The sequence below is a fragment of the Hibiscus syriacus genome, unplaced genomic scaffold (assembly GCF_006381635.1).
Source record: "Hibiscus syriacus cultivar Baekdansim isolate YM2019G1 unplaced genomic scaffold, ASM638163v2 tig00110384_pilon, whole genome shotgun sequence".
Taxonomy (NCBI): Eukaryota; Viridiplantae; Streptophyta; class Magnoliopsida; order Malvales; family Malvaceae; genus Hibiscus; species Hibiscus syriacus.
Window position 1 is genome coordinate 1505756 of NW_024062715.1, and position 19138 is coordinate 1524893.

General features: G+C 31.4%; 2 protein-coding genes across 3 annotated transcripts; both read right to left on the bottom strand.

Moving 5' to 3' along the window:
• Positions 1–6873: 6873 nt before the first annotated feature.
• Positions 6874–9170, bottom strand: LOC120121956 (uncharacterized protein At4g28440-like). 2 transcript variants are annotated; one of them, XM_039141219.1, is made up of 3 exons: positions 9093–9170; positions 8285–8512; positions 6874–7478 (listed from the first exon to the last, which is right to left on the bottom strand). In XM_039141219.1, exons 2-3 carry the CDS (start codon positions 8502–8504, stop codon positions 7288–7290), a joined length of 411 nt encoding a protein of 136 aa, XP_038997150.1. In that variant the 5' UTR covers positions 8505–8512; positions 9093–9170; the 3' UTR covers positions 6874–7287. The 2 variants fall into 2 exon arrangements, with proteins under 2 accessions (XP_038997150.1, XP_038997149.1); XM_039141218.1 differs by lacking the exon at positions 9093–9170 and adding an exon at positions 8593–8618.
• Positions 9171–13122: 3952 nt separating this feature from the next.
• On the bottom strand, positions 13123–14196 carry LOC120121955 (probable inactive poly [ADP-ribose] polymerase SRO2). Its single transcript, XM_039141216.1, has 3 exons — positions 13692–14196; positions 13353–13594; positions 13123–13243 (listed from the first exon to the last, which is right to left on the bottom strand). Exons 1-3 carry the CDS (start codon positions 14162–14164, stop codon positions 13200–13202), a joined length of 759 nt encoding a protein of 252 aa, XP_038997147.1. The 5' UTR covers positions 14165–14196; the 3' UTR covers positions 13123–13199.
• Between the last annotated feature and the right edge of the window lie 4942 nt (positions 14197–19138).

Here is a 19138-nt window from a genome sequence, read left to right on the forward strand (position 1 = left end):
GAGATCTTCTGACTTTCACATAACACAGACTATAACAGATTCTCTGTAAAAAGTAAGAGTCATATATTCAATAAAAGTTGAGTTGTTCCACTAAGGCAATTGGTACTAGAGAAAACTCAAAAGCCCTGACTTTATGAATATATTATGTTCAAAATATGCTATTGTTCGGGTACTTGGCAGTTCGGTGTTTTCTCCACTGTGATTGTCAAGTCGAAGACTTTGTTATGATATGAACCCTTCAGCTAGCCCAATGAAGGCTAATTTCAATAAAGCTAAATTCAGCTAGCCAAAATGGCAAAAGAAATTGTTGTAAAAAAGTGAAATAAATACATGTTGTAGTCTATTTCACACACGTGCACACAGGAATCTCGTTATTAGATCGATATTTTCACACTGCTTTGAATAGAATCAAAGATTTCAGAGAATTAAAATGGAGGTATTCTAGAAGGTCTAGTAACTGTTATGCTAGTTGTGTCATTTTGTACACATCCAGTTAAAGATACCAGGTCAAAGAAAGTGAGGCATGTGATCATGTTCACAAAAGAGCGAGAGATGAGTGACATCTTCACTAAGATGTAACCATAGAAAATAGGGAAGCCAACCTGAAACTAACCTCTCAATCTTGATACTTGTCAAAGAACTATAACTCTGAAATAGTAAAAGTTGTTGATTCTTTTGATATTCTTTGAATTCATGCTTATGATTTGATTATATTGTGAACCTAAAGGGACAATATTTTACAAAATTCTTTCATTCTTTGATAAGAAATGAGGAAGAACATTTCTTAAACAGGATAGTTTCAAATGAGAAAGCATCCTGAAACAAGTTGATGCCTATTGTACCTGTATTGAGAAAAAGAATTAGCAAGGCCAGAATGATGAAGCATTTCACATTCTTGAAAGCAAGTGGCCTGAGAAATCAAAAGTTTGGGAGATTGGACTTATAATATTCCCTATGTGACTACAAATCAATGAAACGATGATTAACTCATTTGAAAGAAAGGTGCATATCCCATTGCATAGCAGAAAAAGGCAAGAATGCAACCAGACAAGAAGATGATGATCATCTCATTCAGAAGAGGCACATATCTCAAATATTTCTGTCAGAAGAATTGATTACTTCTTAAATTTGCGACAACATGAAAAGAATCCCTCAAGTTACTTAACAACATTGTTGTTTAGTAACTCTGGAATGATAGCATTTAGGATTAAGAGATTTGGCACGAATCAAGCCATGAGTATCCACGATGGGGCATTATCAAAGTTGGATCACGAGGGAATCACGAGATTCTAATCGAATGGATATTAAGAGTAAACTTACAACTTGGAATGTTGGGGCATTTTGAAGGCCCATTTCAAACAAAAATGATTCAAGTAGGATATTTTGAATGATCACATCAATGTTGGAGCATTTTTGAAGCCTCACACCAACAAGAAGAGAAATGGGGCATGTTGAACCCTTATCATCCTATGGAAAGATCATCAATTTGAGCAAATATTTCCACTGAGGTAGAAATGTATGAAGAATGAAAATGGTGAAACAATGACAATAGAGTTAACTATACATCATTGTTCTGTCCACCATGTGATTACATTATCCTCACAGGAACCGCACGAAAAAATGAATGTGTTGTCAAACATTCCCTAATATCATCTCACTTGTATTTTTACTGAAGTACCATTGTGACATCATACAAAAGCTTCGAACATCATGCAAAGAGTTCCCTGGTTGAGAAATCTAGGTAGAAGCCACAGGAAATGATGAATGTTTTGTCAAATGTTTTACGAACCAGTAATTATGGTGATGAACCGATGTTACGATCATGTGATGAACTTAAGATGAAGTTTGTCTTCACACTCCAAGGATAGAAGTGAGAAATTATGAAGATTTCTTTCCACAAAAAACGTTAGAACTTTAACAACAATAAACTAGTGGAGCCAACTAAAGATTTAACGATAGGTTTTAAAAAACCTTGTTCGAGATCTGATTAGATGTGGAGACATGAAAGGAATTAGGATAAATTCTTCTTTTGAATTGTTTCAAGAGTCAAATCAGAACATACATGGCTGATTTTCTGATCAATCTCTGCTGAGTTTAGCATATATATCTACATTCTGCAAAAATGACAGGTCCACGTTGTAAACATGATAGATTCTCTTTTCAACAAATGAAAGCTTTATCGGATTTCTACACAAGTTCCGGTAAGGACAGCTGGTGTTATCAAGTAAAATGGGGCAACAAGGTCGTAGTTCTGAGTATGGCTAGAGTCCCATAAATGAAACAGTTCTTTTGAAGGTAAAAGAATACACAAAGATACAAGTTGACTAAATGATTCTTCATAAATACAAGTCTGATAGCATAAGTTGCTATACTGTTTGAAGATAGCTTTGAAAAAGAAGAAGATCAAACTTTGGATTCAAGTTAAGATTGATGTATTCATACACTCATAAAAACATCATTTGCATAAAAGATCATGTATTACATTGATACATTTGATTGCATTTGCATAAATACATTTTTCACATGAAAATGAAAGGACAAATTACCTTGCAAATGTAAGGTAGGATCTAAATCTCAAATGAAGGAATCATGTTAGAAGAGGAAAACATCTGAAGAAAAGATGGACGCAATCCATAAAAGAAACATTAATTTTTGGGCATGCCCAAACCAACAAGTTGTCTTGAAAAATGAGAAAGCGATTTTCAACGTTTCTCATTCAATCTTTTCCAAAAATGAAATTTTTGAAAAGTAATAAGTCTCTTACCCAGTAAAATATTTCTCACAAATTTATAAATTCTTCAGGTCATCTGTAAGTCCTTCGAGCATGATGTTAAATCTTTCGGGTCATCTGTTAGTCTTTCGAGCAAGATGATAAGTCCTTAGGGTGCGTTCGGTTCACGTAATGAAAGATTACCAGTGGGAATGTAAGATTACCAGGGAAGAGGATTACTGGGAATGTTATATTTTGTGTTTTGTTGGCTTAGTAGGAATGTAAGATTACCGTATTTGGTTTAAAGAATAAAAGATTATTGAAATGTATATTTGACCAAATTATCCTTATTATATATCTGTTTTTTTAACAAGTTGGAAAATATTTATATAGTTTCTTTAAAAAAAATTAAATTCATAAAATTTATATAATTTTTTTTACAAAATTGAAAATATAAAAAGGTTTAATGAAAGGGTAAAATTTTATTTTAACCCCTGAACTTCATATAAAATTTTAATTATAGACTTTTTTGTAAATCTAAAATAGTTTAAGGATAAATTTATAATTTAACATTCGTAGAATTTTAATTATTTAATGACAAAAAAAGGATATTTAAAAAAAATTAAGGGCATTTTAGTCCAAACCCCTAGGAATCCAACAATACCTAACGAAATGAGGTAATGATATTCCCGGTAATATATCCCAAAAAATCCACTATTGGTAATCTTACATTATCGGGAATGAGATTCCCGAGATAACCAAACGGGGGAATGTGGATTCCATTCCCATGGGAATCCCACATTCCCCCATCCAAACACCCCCTTAGGGCCATCCGTCAAACCTTTGGGTAGGATGTTTACATATGATTTTCGCATGAAAATGAGATAGCGATTTTCAAAGTTTCTCATTTAATGTTCTAGAAAAATGAAAGTTTTGAAAAGTAAGAAGTTTCTTACTCAGTAAATTATTTATCACGAATTTATAAATCCTTCGGGTCATCTGTAAGTCCTTCGAGCATGATGTTTAAATCCTTCGGGTCATCTGTCAGTCTTTCGAGCAAGATGATAAGTCCTTAGGGCCATCCGTCAAACCTTTGGGTAGGATGTTTACATATGATTTTCGCATGAAAATGATATAGCAATTTTCAAAGTTTCTCATTTAATGTTCTAGAAAAATGAAATTTTTGAAAAGTAAAAAGTCTCTTACTTAGTAAATTATTTATCACGAATTTGTAAATCCTTCGGGTCATCTGTAAGTCTTTTGAGCATGATGTTTAAATCTTTCGAGTCATTTGTCAGTCTTTCGAGCAAGATGATAAGTCCTTAGGTCCATCCGTCAGACCTTTGGGCAGGATGTTTACACTCTTTAATTCCAGTCTCCACGGAAGAGTAGTGGAATGGATTTTTATCAAAATTTGTAGTCAACTAGACAAAAACTTATTACCTTTTTATCTTTGCTTTATTCTAGTTTACACAAAAGTAAGTAAATATGGGCAGCTGTCGACACTAGCTTTTGTCCGTTGTTATTATTAATTATATTATTATTATTATTTTATGTATTTATTATATATTATATATTATTATATTTACAAATATTACAAAAACCAAGGCCCAAATATAAAATAACCTGGGGTCAAATATTATAAATATAACCCAGAACCCATTTACAGATGTTGACCCGATCCAGACCCGAGCATCAGATCCAGAACCTGGTTTAGGCCCATAATCGGCCAGAACCAGTCCAACCTGAGAAGCCCAGATGACCCAAACACGTTTAAGGTTTCATCTCAGCTTCTCCAGCGTCGTTCTCTATCAACTGATCGATCAAAGGAGATGAAGGGCCCATGTTTCCATCAGCTTGTGTTTTCACCCTAGAAGCCGCTGCCTCCAATTCCAAACACCGCCGCTGTCACCATTAAATCTGACCCGAATCCAGTAGAACACTCCAGAAGAGTAACAAGGGCCGCACAACGCATCATCTCTAGGATGAGTCACCATCGTAGGTTCGATGACTCACCAAAAAGTTATCATTGCAGCTAAGTTCTGAAGCCTATAAAAGGCGACCATCACTTGCAAAGGAAACCGACAGACACAGTAAGAATGATGAACACAAGAGAAAACACCCACACAACAGAGAGCAAGCAAGAAAGCTACGAGAAACAGGGAGATTACCACAGCGATCCACCACCAGTAAAGCAAAATAGAGAAGAAGGAACTTACCCAGCCACCGGAGCTTCCATGTGATTGATGAGATTCGAAACGCCGAAGGTAAAAATCTAGATCTAGGTTGATTCGGGGTTTTTTAGGAAAAAGTAAGCTCGGATTTGGGTAGAGGATGTTCCGATCTACATTTTGGTTGATTTTTGTATTTTTCGAACACCGTAGGTGGTGGCCGGCGGTGGCAGAATACGGCAGCGTAAGGCTGCCAACCGATGGTAGCTATCCCTCATGCGAGGGATTATTAGAGAGAGTTCAAAGTTTCTCTCTCCTTTGGGAGAGAAACAAAACGAAGAAATGAGAGAAATGTCTCTCTTTGGGTCGGATTTTGGCTATATAAACCCTCCCCGAACGATGTTGTTTTAAGGGAGGGGCTTCTGGGTAATTAAGCAACAGGTAAATCACACGCATGGTCTCTTAAGCTTTGTAATCTTCCATTATAGTCACCGAAATCAGGTTTTGTACCTTTTAATTTTCTCATCTTATTTTATTTATATTTTAGTCCCTAATTATAATTTAAGGTAAATTATATAATTAATACGTTACTTTAATATTATTTCAAATTAGGATTAATTAATTAATACTTTATGTTTAATCATTAATTATTAGTATATAATTAATTATTATTAGAATTTATATTTTAGGATTATCATCATTGATAATTTAATTATAATATAATATTATAAGACTAGAAATATATTTATTAAATATTATTTAGTATTTACTTATATTAAATTAGTTGTAAATTATTTACACAAATTTATAATTTATTGCAAAAACAAATTAATTAATAAATACTGGTACCAATTTTGGGCGTTATGAGGGTACTAATCCTTTCTCATACGTAACCGACTCCCGAATTCATTTTTTGGTAAGCAGACCCGAGTTGTATTCTTTTAATATTATTCTTAGGAATTTTATTAGAATAATATGACATTTTGGTGACCAATCTCACCAAATTAAAAGATTGGTGACGACTCTACAACTTGGTGTTTCATCTAATTCATGGAAGATAAACATTTACTTTTTCGAGACTAGTTACACCCTTTGGGGTGTACTATTTACACTCTCCGTCACCAGATAGAGAAACGTCTAGACAAGGATAACTTCATCGCATCAATTGAAAACACTTAGCCTTGAATCTAAATCATGCACCTATGATACACTTAGTGTACCAACACGTCTTTCATAGGTTTTTTATCGACTAAAAAACTTTAAATGTTAAACCTCTAATACTAAATAATATTTGAGAGACTATATTAGTGAGACTTTGAGTCTCATCCATCACATACCCTATATTTAGTGGCCCGTGAGAGAAAACCTTTTATAAGAGGGCAAGGCAAGGGATTTTTCCTGTGATCTCCAAATATTCTCTTTTTTTTCCTCTATGACCATCAATTAAAAATTGTCTTCATTATGCGTAATTCTTTATTCTAATTAATTGAAGTGACACGAACTAAACAATTTCGATAGTAGAAAAATTGTTATTATTCTTTGATGTCACAAGTTCGAACACCATAAATGCTACAGGTGTGAGTGTTTAATGTCAAATTGTTGAGAGTTATCTTTAAACATGTACTGCCTTGTACTTACCCCAGATTAATAAAAAAATAATCGAAGTGAAATATCATCACTTACCGACTCTCACAGTCCTGATTTATCCTGGAACCGGTACCCTAAGAAATTAAAGCCCTGGAATCATAATAGAGAATGCTATCATAGACGTTGAATGTTAGTGGTAAAAATATTTGGAGAAGACCTCGTTAAAAGGAACAACCATAAATTCCGAACATAAACAATAAAACAAACATGGTATAATAATAATAATAATAATAATAAAGAATACTATCGAAGTTATAAAATAATTAGTGTTGAACATGAGTATCATTTGGCTTAATCACATGCAATTCAAATCAAATCTTCTTGGAAAAGTACTGAAGATTTGAATTCGGTAAGTTGTGGCAAATAATATTAAACCAAAGACATAATAACTTGGAAGATGGATTGTAGGCATACATAATATTAAACTTCCTAAGTACAACATAAAAGCAAAGTAAAGGATGAAAGGAAGTCCTAAGTACAACATAAAAGCTAGCTGTTTTTACCTCTAAAATTTACAGCCATTACCATCTGTTTGGAGGTCCAACCAAAAGGTTCTGCTGGATTTTGCCACGACCAAGAAGCAACTTCAAGCACTGTACTAGCTTCCAGATGTCTTCTTTCCTAAAATTGTACTTCCATGACCCTTTTGAAGATAAGATGTAGCATAGATCAGGGAAACACGTTCATTGGATTTGACTTTATTTTTGGTTTTACAATATAGAAGCAAAGCAAATGCTGCCCATAAAAGATACAGAAAGATCACTCTTCAACGACATTAACCAGCTCATACTCAATTAGTGACAGATTGTTATCTTCTTTCACGGTGAAACTTGCAGGTTCTGCAACCTCAACACGACCCCACTTGTCCACTGCAAGCCTCATTGATCCTTTAAACATGTCTATTTTAGCATTGCGAAGTGTAACAGTAGTCCCCTCTTTCACCAAGTCCACTACAAAATAAAGATTTTCTTAGGTCTAAGAAACAGTGTAATCTTCCAAAAAATAAAGCATGTATATTGCCTTCCCTGTCTAACGACACCATCTAATCTAATGATTAATATCACATCAACATAATCTTGAAATGATTGAAGAAATATATTTATAATCAGTATCCAGTGCGATCTCATATAAATGAGACATCAATGCCATACTGGTTAATTTGGTTACCACAAGTGCTAAGTTTCTTTAATAGCCTGGTCAGCAATTCTAAACCATTCGAGCACCCATTACAAAGAATGCAAGTAATCGTCTTAATACTAGAATTTGTTTCATTTCAATTCATAGTTAACGGTGGAAGGCTAAGATAACGTACAGTAATTGAATAATCATTATGTACTGAAAGCATTCCGTTGTTAAATTCAAAAACTTAGATGATACACTTAGATTATACTTCAGAAGTTTAATATTATATATGCCCACAATTCATCTTCCAAGTTATGATGTCTTCAGTTTACTATTATTTGCCAAAGCTAGCTAGCAAAACACAGATCTGGACACATAATTTTTACTAGCCATGATATGAACACTCAATTTATACCACCCTAAGGTAGGCTTTTTCAGATAAAGTGTGATTAAGGAATCTTCACTACTTTTCCAACAGAAAATATAATCACATCATATGCAACCAGACGTTGCAGTGATTTTCTAAAAGAAAAAAGAGAACTCAATACAAAAACGAGTGACAAAAATTAGTCTGAAAGATAAAACCAAACCAAACTATTGCCCACTTTAAACCGGCATCCAGAGAAGAATATACCTTGTTCGTTTCTAGCCGTAAAGATAATCATTCCTGTCTCATCTCCTACCAAGCATTCAGCAATTCGCATTTGATGAACTTGAGGACCATCAGCACGACCCTTCTGCAATACCATCTTTGTGCTGACAACCTTGACAGTAAGAGTGTGACCACTAGTGCCAGGGCGAAGTTGGCCCACCTTGGTGTAAACAGGTTTCCTCAATGACTTTGATTCGGCCATTTCAATACCTTCAGAAAGAAAACAGAAATAGATCAAGAAAACCAGCTTCGACCAAACAAATTGCAACACACACAATAAGCGTCCTAACCATGAGAGAAATCATAGCACATAATTCCACATTTAAAATGTTCTCAAATCTAAATAAAGTTAAAATGGCTTTATATATATATATATATATATATATATATATTTGATACTCCAATTGATGTTTATTCGTATCCAAACAGTTAGTTTTAACATCCAAAGGCAATAGTTTGATCAATGCAACATGAAATGCTATCTAACAAGAAACCATAACTCTAATCTTGATCAGTAATTTACTAATTTTAGATAGAACAGCAAATCCCTAACTTTCCCACGAATAATTACATTTTGATAGAAAAATTTAAAAACAGGAAAATCAGAGAATAACTTAAATCGAATCGAAAGAATCGGAGTCTGCAGATTTTCGTTTGTGGACATCTAACACAATGTTGACGAAAGATACTAAAATTTTCAAATGGAACACAAACGAGAAAGAAATGCAAATTGAAAAAGAACATAAACTCAAAATTAGAGAGTTAGAAGAATATAAATTTTCGATGTTACCAATGGAGATCTGAAAAGCGAAAGTGAAATGGAGGATTTCCCAGGAAGTTAAAAACCAAGACACATATTTAATTGTTTGTGAAGCAACAGCGCACTTAAATTCGGCCCAAGGCAGCCGTGGATTTCCTATTGGATTTGTAAACCTAACTCCGTATGACGGTGTCGTTTCAAATTTTTTTAATTTTTTATCGGCGTTCATTAAACTTGATTTTAGGGATATTATGATTTTTTAAATAAATTTTAAGTCAGAGTGATTTTATATATGGAGTGTATTTAGAGATGACAATTTAATTTGAAATTTATAAGTTTTGATTTAATTCAACCCAATTTGATAGAATTAGATTTTTTTTAAAAAAATTATATAGGGTTTGGGTCGAATTAGGTTCGGGTGGAGGATAAAAAATTCCGGCCTAACTCTACCCGAGAATAATAACATAATTTTCTTCAAAAAAATTTATTTTTTCGTTAAGTTCTTATTTTATATCATGTCGAATTGGGTTAGATTTATACTCTAAAAATTCTTATTAGATCAAAATCAAGCGGATGATATATATTTTTCGGATCACGTCAGATTGAGTGAAGAATATATAATTTTCGGATCGGATTAGATTTAGCTAGAAGATCCATATTTTTCGAGTGAAATCGAATTGACCAAAAACTTGATCCCAACCCATTGTCGCCCTATCTTTGATTCATGTTGTTGGAGTTTTGATTCGACTGAACTCAATAAATGTGAGATTTGAATTTTAATTTCGTTCATAAAATATAATATTATTTTTAAAATTAAAAATGTTAAAATATAACATTATTTAATATATATTTTTTAAATTAATCACTGATATCTGATCTATTGGCCGACTAATCCAGATCAAGTACTAGAGAGGTGAGGGCGACCCTCCCAATCCAGTTTGCTCCATTCGCAAACACCAAGATTCGGACATCTGACCTTACTTAAGATACATAGTGTCTATTATGTATTACTTGTTTGACATTAATATAATATATTTAAAGAAAACATAGAGTAATATTTGTTCTAAAACTCTTAATTATTTGATAATAAATATTTATGTGCTTTTATATTTATGGTTCTCTAATCCGAAATCTCAAAAATTAACAATAAATTCTTTAATCACAAAATTTATTTAGTTCGTAGAAATATGTTATACTAAACTTTATATAATTTTTAAAAGCATAAAAGTTTTTTAAAAAATATTTTCATTAAAAAATTAAAAATCATTTCTTGAATTTACTTTTCAGTAAATGGTATGACAAAAAATGCTAGAAGGTAATTAACGCATAAAATATTTCAAAATTCATAAAATTCATACAATTTTATGAAATATTTAAAAAATTAATAGTACGAGTTTTTTTTTTTAAATTGACACTAATGCATATAAGATTTCAATATAAATGTAATAAAGTTCATTTTTTATGCTTTAACCGAATTAACCGACCGAACCAAATTAGTTTGGTTAATTTGGTCAGTCATCGAATTAATTCAGTCGGAAAACAGTTAACATTTTTTCAATATTCGATTAATTCGATTTGAAATCGATTAATTAACCGAATTAATCAAAATTAACAAATATTAAATATATTATATATACTAAATACATATTTTAAGCTCAAACTCATTAAGAATTAAGACCCAAATATTTTTTAATCATAATAGACTCATTAAATTATTAGCACATAATTAAATTTTAACCCAAATAAAAAAAATCTTCCATTATAGTCAAATTAATCTAATTTTAAAAAAAAAAGTTTGTTTCGGTTAATGGTTAATTTGATTAATGGAAATTCGGTTCAATTGGTGGCCGAATTAACCGTTTGAATACAAAATTAAGTGTTCAGTTAATTTTTTATTTTTAAAGAATATTTTGTTAAGAATAGGTGTTTAATGTTTTTCCGTTACATTTTATATTATCTACATTTAAAAAATCATTAAATAACATGGTCACATTTTTATTTTTATATTTTAAAAAATATATACAATTTAAAAAAAATCTAAACATAACACATGTCACTTAATAATTTCTTTAATGATAGACAACAAAAAATGTAACAAAAAACGTTAGACATTAATTTTTAACTTTGTGTATAATTTTTTTGATAGAAACAAATAATTTTATTCAAAATAAGAAATATTCAAATTAAAATAAAGTTTTACAATTACAATAGTAAATTAAGCACATAATTAGGAAACTTTCTTATAATCATTTAAACAAAACTAGTAATTTAAGAGGACATAAGGACCATACAAAGAAATATTAAATCTAACCAAGAAACTCGAATAAAGATATATACAAAGAGATCTGATCGCATCGGCAAACAAGCCACAAAAAGAAATCAAGCTATTGAAAAAGCATTAACAAACTATAAATCAGACTCAAGCGACGTGAAAACTATCCACAGACGCAAATTGGGTATACAAATCCAATTCAAGGGTCCAAAGCATGGAAGACTACAAAATATCAGATAAGCGACATTTTGATCAGTCATGGCGATGTCAAATCAACCCTTAGAGAAAAAAACAGCCAAAGAACCGAACAACATGCCAAAAAACATAAGAAAATATGCCATAAAGGCAGATAAAAACGTACAACACATGCATACTTATTGGAAATAGAAAATTAAAAGAAAATAAAAATATGATATAGAAAAGGAAAAGAAAATAAATAATATCGACGGTCGACAACTAACATTAAAATTAATATCATCGTCAATTAACAAAGATGAAAAAGAAAATAAATAAACGACACACCAATAAGAAAACTTTTTTTAACTTTAAATATAATTTAAATATTCATTTTTATATTAAATCGAATGAATTTATGATTGCGTTATAATTTTCATAATTCAAAAACAGTGGTAATACTATACCAATCGAGCTGGGCTAGGTCATCCCTAAATCAATGAATCCTCGCATCCCAGTGCTTCAATTTCACATACAGGAGTTAGACTAGAGTCGTAATATATTATAGTTGATTCTATATATTTAGACGAACTAAGCTTAGAGATTTAAAAAATATATTTTTGTCCTTTGAAATGTTAGGTTCGAGCATTATATATAAGAGAATAAATATTCATGGTCGAAAGTCTTTGAATAATATTATATTGTATTCATCCCATATTAATAAAAAAATAATTTTATATAATTTTTAAAATAAAAGTTGAGCCAATCATTTAAGATGTTTTAGATTCAAATAATTTCAAATTCAAAACTGGATTAGACACACAGATTCAAGCCTTTTTCTTGATTTGAACATAAATTATCAATGTGAAGAGGTGAAAAAACTAGCCTCTGGACTCTTAATTGATAAACTAATGGGGATGGAATTACCCATAATTATCTACTATTTCCTTCTCAGAAATGAAAGGTTACAAATATAACCATTACATATGTGAATAAACCCCCTCCTATTATCAAGCTACTCGCATCCCCGCCCTTCTGCCGCTGCTGCTGCTGTTAACTTGAAGATCCTGCACATTAGGGATTGTTTAACATTATTAATGCTGTGAAAGCACTTCTGACCTGAAAATTTTGGCCAAAAAAAACCTAAAACTACTTGAAAATCAGTTATGAAAACTGAGTTCATCTTGAAATTGTCTACTCTAGTTAACTAGTTAGGAAACTCAATCCCCTGGTTCCTTCGCAAAGAAGTTAACCCAGCTTTGTACATTGCTGGACCCTCAATGCTTTCAAAAAAAGTACGATACCTAGCACTTCACGGGTAGTGTATGGGCGGCTGCTTTCAAATAGGGTATTAAAAAAACCAAATCTTGCAGAGCATGTTATGAAAGGAAAAAGTGTATACAACAATTGAGAAGTCCAAAACTGCACCTTGTCCTTGAGTATGGCAGATAAGAAGTGGATTCCAGCAATTTCTTTCACTCTCTGTAGCATTTGGGGCTTCGTAATCCTTTTTCCCTGTAAGTGAAAATACAGCAGTTGTATACCACAGTCTAAAGATGATCTCATACCATATTTTTAATTGGTTATACAAATACCCATTCTTGCCTTAAAATCTGTGTATTGTTTTTTGAGGTAAGCCATTCGTGATTGATCCAAATACCGAGAGAGTGTGCAAATCACTGTGTGGAACGTTATCCATGATGGCCTAGGCTCATGATTGTTGCCTCTTTGAACCCTAATTCATCAAGCACTCTTATTATGGGATAATACTAATGCATAAAAACAAATTAATAGTCACAATCACACTGTTGAATTTTAAAAAAAGTTTGCAATAAACTGCTTACCGCTTAAGTAAGGGACATCAAGACTGACGATGTAACAGAGGAAGACACTGAAATTCAAGCGAGAATTCCAAACGATATATTTTCTGGGAGCTGAGATATCATCTACGCCGGAATCGAACTCGGACGAGCTCGGATGAAACTGATCGGATGAATCTCCGATCACCACTTCTTGCTTCCCCAATATAACTCGGCATAACAACAAATGCCTCAATCCACTTTCATCAACCGTTGAACGCAACACACTGGAAAAAAATTAATTAGTTAATTAAATTAGCCTTCAGATAAACAAAATTGGGAATCCAGAAACTTGTACACAGCTTTTCGATTAAAAAGGCTAACCTGTCAAGCAGATGCTTGGCAGGAGACAGAGAGATGCTATGCGTATCGGCGGCGGCCTTCATACGCCAACTAAATCCATGCGTCACAATCTCGCGAATCTCATCTAAGGAAGCGCCGTACCAGGCATACTTGGGGTTAGCGCCTCCACCGCACTTATCAGCAACCGCCTTCATGGAAACGGCGAAACTGTGCGCTCGAATCTGCCATGACCGACTGTTGTTCATGTTCTTATGAATCGCCACGACTCTTGCTCTCTTATCCACCTGCAAATTCTGCGCTACGCTTGTTTCAATAATACAAGTCTCTAAGCTTGATTGATCTATCTTACAGAAGCCGTTTGCAACAAAGTGCTGGAAACAATTCGGATCTGAAACAATCTCGTTACTTCCAGACATAGCATCTGAGATTTCCGAAATTTCATCACTGCTCATAGTCTCAGAGACTTGATGTTCTTCTGCAACAACTTGATTCATCTTTCTTTCTAAGAAGGTATAATCACACAGGAAGAAGACTGAAGATAAAATATCACAGATGTGGATGAAGCTGCTGTTGGCGTTGCGTATTGTATTTATAGATTCAAAGTTTGAATTTTAACCGACCCTTTTGTGTTTTTGAAATATTTTTTTTAAATCAATTTAAAAATTGTCTCTGAAAAATAAAGATAAATAAAACACACAAGTGCCGTGGACCGCCGTGGCTAAAATCTTGTGCAATCGTGTCGGTTAAGCATCCTGTAGACACGTTTCGGAATTTTAATAAATTGAATTAATCCTAAAACTTAGATTAGGAAAATAAGAAATTAACCCAAAAAAATAATCTTTCCAAGTAGGTTTGAGTTCATTGTACCTTGTCATGCACGACAGAACCAAAAGTTGTGTAACAATTGTTTTTCTAAAATTTTAAATTATTATTGATAATTTATTTGATCTCTTAGAAAATATTAAGTCCATCCCTCGTAAAATTTTGTTTCGTCTTGCTCACATCAAGATTATGTGTTTAGGAACAAACCTTTTCACTATTTTTCTTATAAATTTTAATTATATAATACATATATAATATGATAAAATTAATTATTATAATGTATAAATACAATTATAAATATAATTAGTATATTTGAAGTTCTAGATAAAATTTAACTATAATAAATTAAAATTAAAATAAATTTAAAGTAAAATATTATAAATAATAATTATATCAAATAAAAAAATTAAATTTGTAAATTTAAATTCTAATAAATTCAATCTCTACCAGAAACACTAAGAGTTCATTTTTTGTTGGTATTATTATTAGAGTAAACTACTTGTACAATCACTTAATTTTTCAATTAAACTAGCTTGATTATAAGAAATAATATGCATTTTAAATAATCTCAACCATTTAATAATGAACATTCAAATACTTTGCAGTAATTGATGCTCTAACCCGAGATTTCTATGGATAACAATCATCCCTTTAATCACTTAAGTCGCATAGTTCGTGTTGTACGATGACTTAAGACTATTGAATTATAAATTTATCAATTAAATTATTTAATTATTTGAATGTTATTAATTAAACTATTTGTCGTTAACACTAATATTGATGAGATAGTTAAATAAATTTATATAACTACACATTTTATCTTTTTTTACTTATAAATTATATTAATTTAATTAAATTAATTTGATTCTCCAATCAAAAGTATATTATTACGGGAATGTCTAAGGAAAGACAGACTGATATAAGGCTAAGAAACGACGCAACTGAAAATTTGAAAAAAAAAACTTAACAAAATAGGTTTAACGCTACTAGAAATGTTGAATTATATCTAATATATTAAGTTGCAAGTATTTTAAAATAATTTAAAATGATGTAACCGAGAAACTTATCTTAGTAGTAAGAATCGATACTTCAAGATAAATATCGATATTTTTTTAAATTTATAACATTTCAAATCGCAGCATACTTTCCATATAGCAACTACTTTCTTCGTGAACCATAACATTATTGAGTGCAACTGAATTTCTTATAGATATTCATACCATATGTAGTTTTTAACTTATTTTGTTGTCGTGTGAATGACTAAGGCCACATCAGCTTAAAATCTAGTAACATTTTAAGTGCAACCTAAAATGTTAATTATATTGATAACATTGATAGTTTATAACTTATTTTCTTACCGTTTACAAGGGTAACATTTTCAATTGCAACCAATATTGTTATATAAACCGATTACTTTTTTTGTTTTGAATTATACCATTTTGTGTTCTAAATCGTTTATATCAATACTTTTTTTTTTCTCAAAGATCGATATTTTTGAATTTTAAAAACAAGAAAAATGAGAAGGCTGCAAAAGGATCGAACTTTTCACAAATATCAATACATGGGGAAAATATCGAGTAATTATAGATAACATAATTGGTTTAGGGAAAGACCATATTATTTGAATCAGGAAAAAAGGAGTTTTCTTTTCTAAAATCTGTTTTTCATCCGAGCAATAAAAATCGATACCACAGAGAAAGGGTGTGAACGAAACTGAAATCACAATTTGAAGAACATAAAGGTATGTTCGTGAAACCCTAGTTTGTACATTTTCCAATTAATGATTTTGGATTTAGGGATTAGGGTTTAAGGAAAAGTTATAATATTATGGATCGATTATTATTATATGTTGAATGAATGGAAAATAATTGGTTGTCTAACATTATAGGTTGGGGTTAGTAAGACATATAGAATGTAACATTATAGGTTGAATAGAAAAGATTGGGTTGTAGATAACATTATAGGCTGTAACATAAATTGTAATGAAATAGAGAAACTATTCCTTTGTACATAATCGGTTACTATAATAATCATGTGAAATTGAGATGTATTGTATTTATACATTACTTCATTGGTTTGCTTCAATATACATAATCAGTTATAAAGTAATCGGTTATCATAATCAGTTATTATATCAGATAAACTGTAATAAACATGTATTTCTCAAATGTATGTTGTCATAAATTAAAAAGAATAAAAAGATGGTATCACAGGGGCAAAAATTGTGGGAGGAAAAAAATGAATGATATGTCAATTATGGTTTAAGAAGATAACGTCGAAAAGGATCAAGAGATTATTGAGACAGAAGAAACGCAATAGCAACCAATGGTTGCATATATGCAATTTTAGTAAGTAAACATATATTTGTGTAATACTTGTTTGAATTTTTATTGATTAAAAGTATTTATGAAGTTCGTATTGATCATAAATTTGAAATTTTTATAGTTTGAGTTAATGTAAACGATTAAAGGAAGATGGAAATAAAAAGACAGTTTCATTATATAAATTGAATTGAGAAGGTTAATGTAAAAGATAACAGACATTGGCAATGCATCATTTTGATGTCAAATAAATATGTCTTAATCTCAATAAAAATAAAATAAGCATTAGTATAGAGAGAGTAAGGGTCAATCAACAGGGACTAGCGATAATATTGACAAAATTAGACTCCATAAATTCATCAACTGCAGGTTCAATAATATTGAAAAAAATTTAAACTATCGATATTATCAAGATGTCGCATCACTTTGTATATGTCGAATTTCATGACATCACCGTCAAATTCCATCGTAAGAATTATGCTTCTTACGTCAATCTTCGTATGTGTCCTACTAAGGAATGAGCGCCCAATGAGAATTTTAGAAGCAGTATTTGTCCGGTCATTTTCTGTAATGCCCCAAATACCGATTTAGGTATTATATTGAAATGAATAAAAAAATATGAGGATTTATTTTATTAAATAATGAAAGATGAGAAAGACTAGGATTAATGGTTTAGACTCAATTGTGATAATGGATTATTAAGGGGGCATTCTAGTCTTTTAAAGGAAAGAGAAATTTAAATGTATTTTAAATTTGGTATTAAAGATAAGGGAAAAGGGGATTACGTTGAAAAAAAAAGTTCTCTTTCTTCTTCCTCCTCTTTCCCCATAGAAGAGTTCCCTCATAAGCTCAAAGGTAAGTTTTCAATTTAATGGTTTATTCATTCAATTTTTGCTAGTTATTGAATCCTTGTATATGATGGAAGCTTAATAAAGGTTTAGATTGGATTAAAACAATGAGATGAGGGAAATAAAAGAGATTTTAGAAAATGGGTTTTATAATGATATGTTAATATATGAAGTTTTATTAATGTTTGTTTGTAAAATTGACTTGTCAATAAGGTAAATGAAAGATTAGAAGCATTGGTTAAGTGAAATAACAAGTCAGAAATTGTGGTGTGATTCTTAGAATAAAATGTTCTTGAGGAATATTAGATGTTTTAAATATCTAAATGAAGGAAAGTTAGTAGGGTTAAGTAGAGAAGTGTTATATAATATTGTTAGGGGTAAATGGGAGGAAAATTTGCTAAAGTTGGGTAAGTTTCGGGTTGAAAACTAGAAAATCTGGGCAGGACAGTACCGATACCATAGGTAAAAATTGGGTTAAACTATATGAGAAGTATTGATACTGATTCAATCATTATCGGTACCGAACGATGTAGTATCGATACCATAGTAAGGGTATCGATACCAGGAAACATCGAACCTAATTTTGGTATTGATGTCGGATGGGGGTATCTATACCATAATATAATAGTATCGATACCATGGTGAGAGTATCGATACCAGGCTACATCGAAGCTAATTTTGGTATCGATACTGGAAGGGGGTATCGATACCATATTAGGGTAGTATCGATACCATAGTAGGGGTATCGATACTGAAGATCCAGAAATTTTAAGTTGGGATGATATTGTTGTAGAAAAGTTAATAATAAGTATTTTGATTAATGTTAAGTTATAATTGTTAGGAAAAACACTAACAATTGATATTATGCGTGTATTTAATGAATGTGTGATAGATCGAAATTAATCTCCTGAGTCGAGTAAGACAAAAGGCAATAGCCAAGTTTCGGAGTAATTGTCTTCTCATTTTGGATATCTAAGCAAGGCGAGCCAGGTGAGTGCATTTAATTATGTACGTATATGTTGTAATAGTCATAATGGTATGATTTATTAATGTATGTATGGTAATTACTGAATGGCACTTTGTGTGCTAAAATGGTAAGGAAATCATACTAAGTGTATGAATTTCCAGATAGGGCACTTTGTGTGCTAAAATGGTAAGGAAATCATACTAAGTGTATGAATTTCCAGATAGGGCACTTTGTGTACTAAAATGGTAAGGAAATCATACTAAGTGTATGAATTTTTAGATAGGGAACTTTGTGTGCTAAAATGGTAAGGAAATCATACTAAGTGTATGAATTTCCAGATTGGACACTTTGTGTGCTAAAATGGTAAGGAAATCATACTAAGTGTATGAATTTCCAGATAGGGCACTTTGTGTGCTAAAATGATAGGGAAATCATACTAAGTGTATGAATTTCCAGATAGGCCACTTTGTGTGCTAAAATGATAGGGAAATCATACTAAGTGTAAGAATT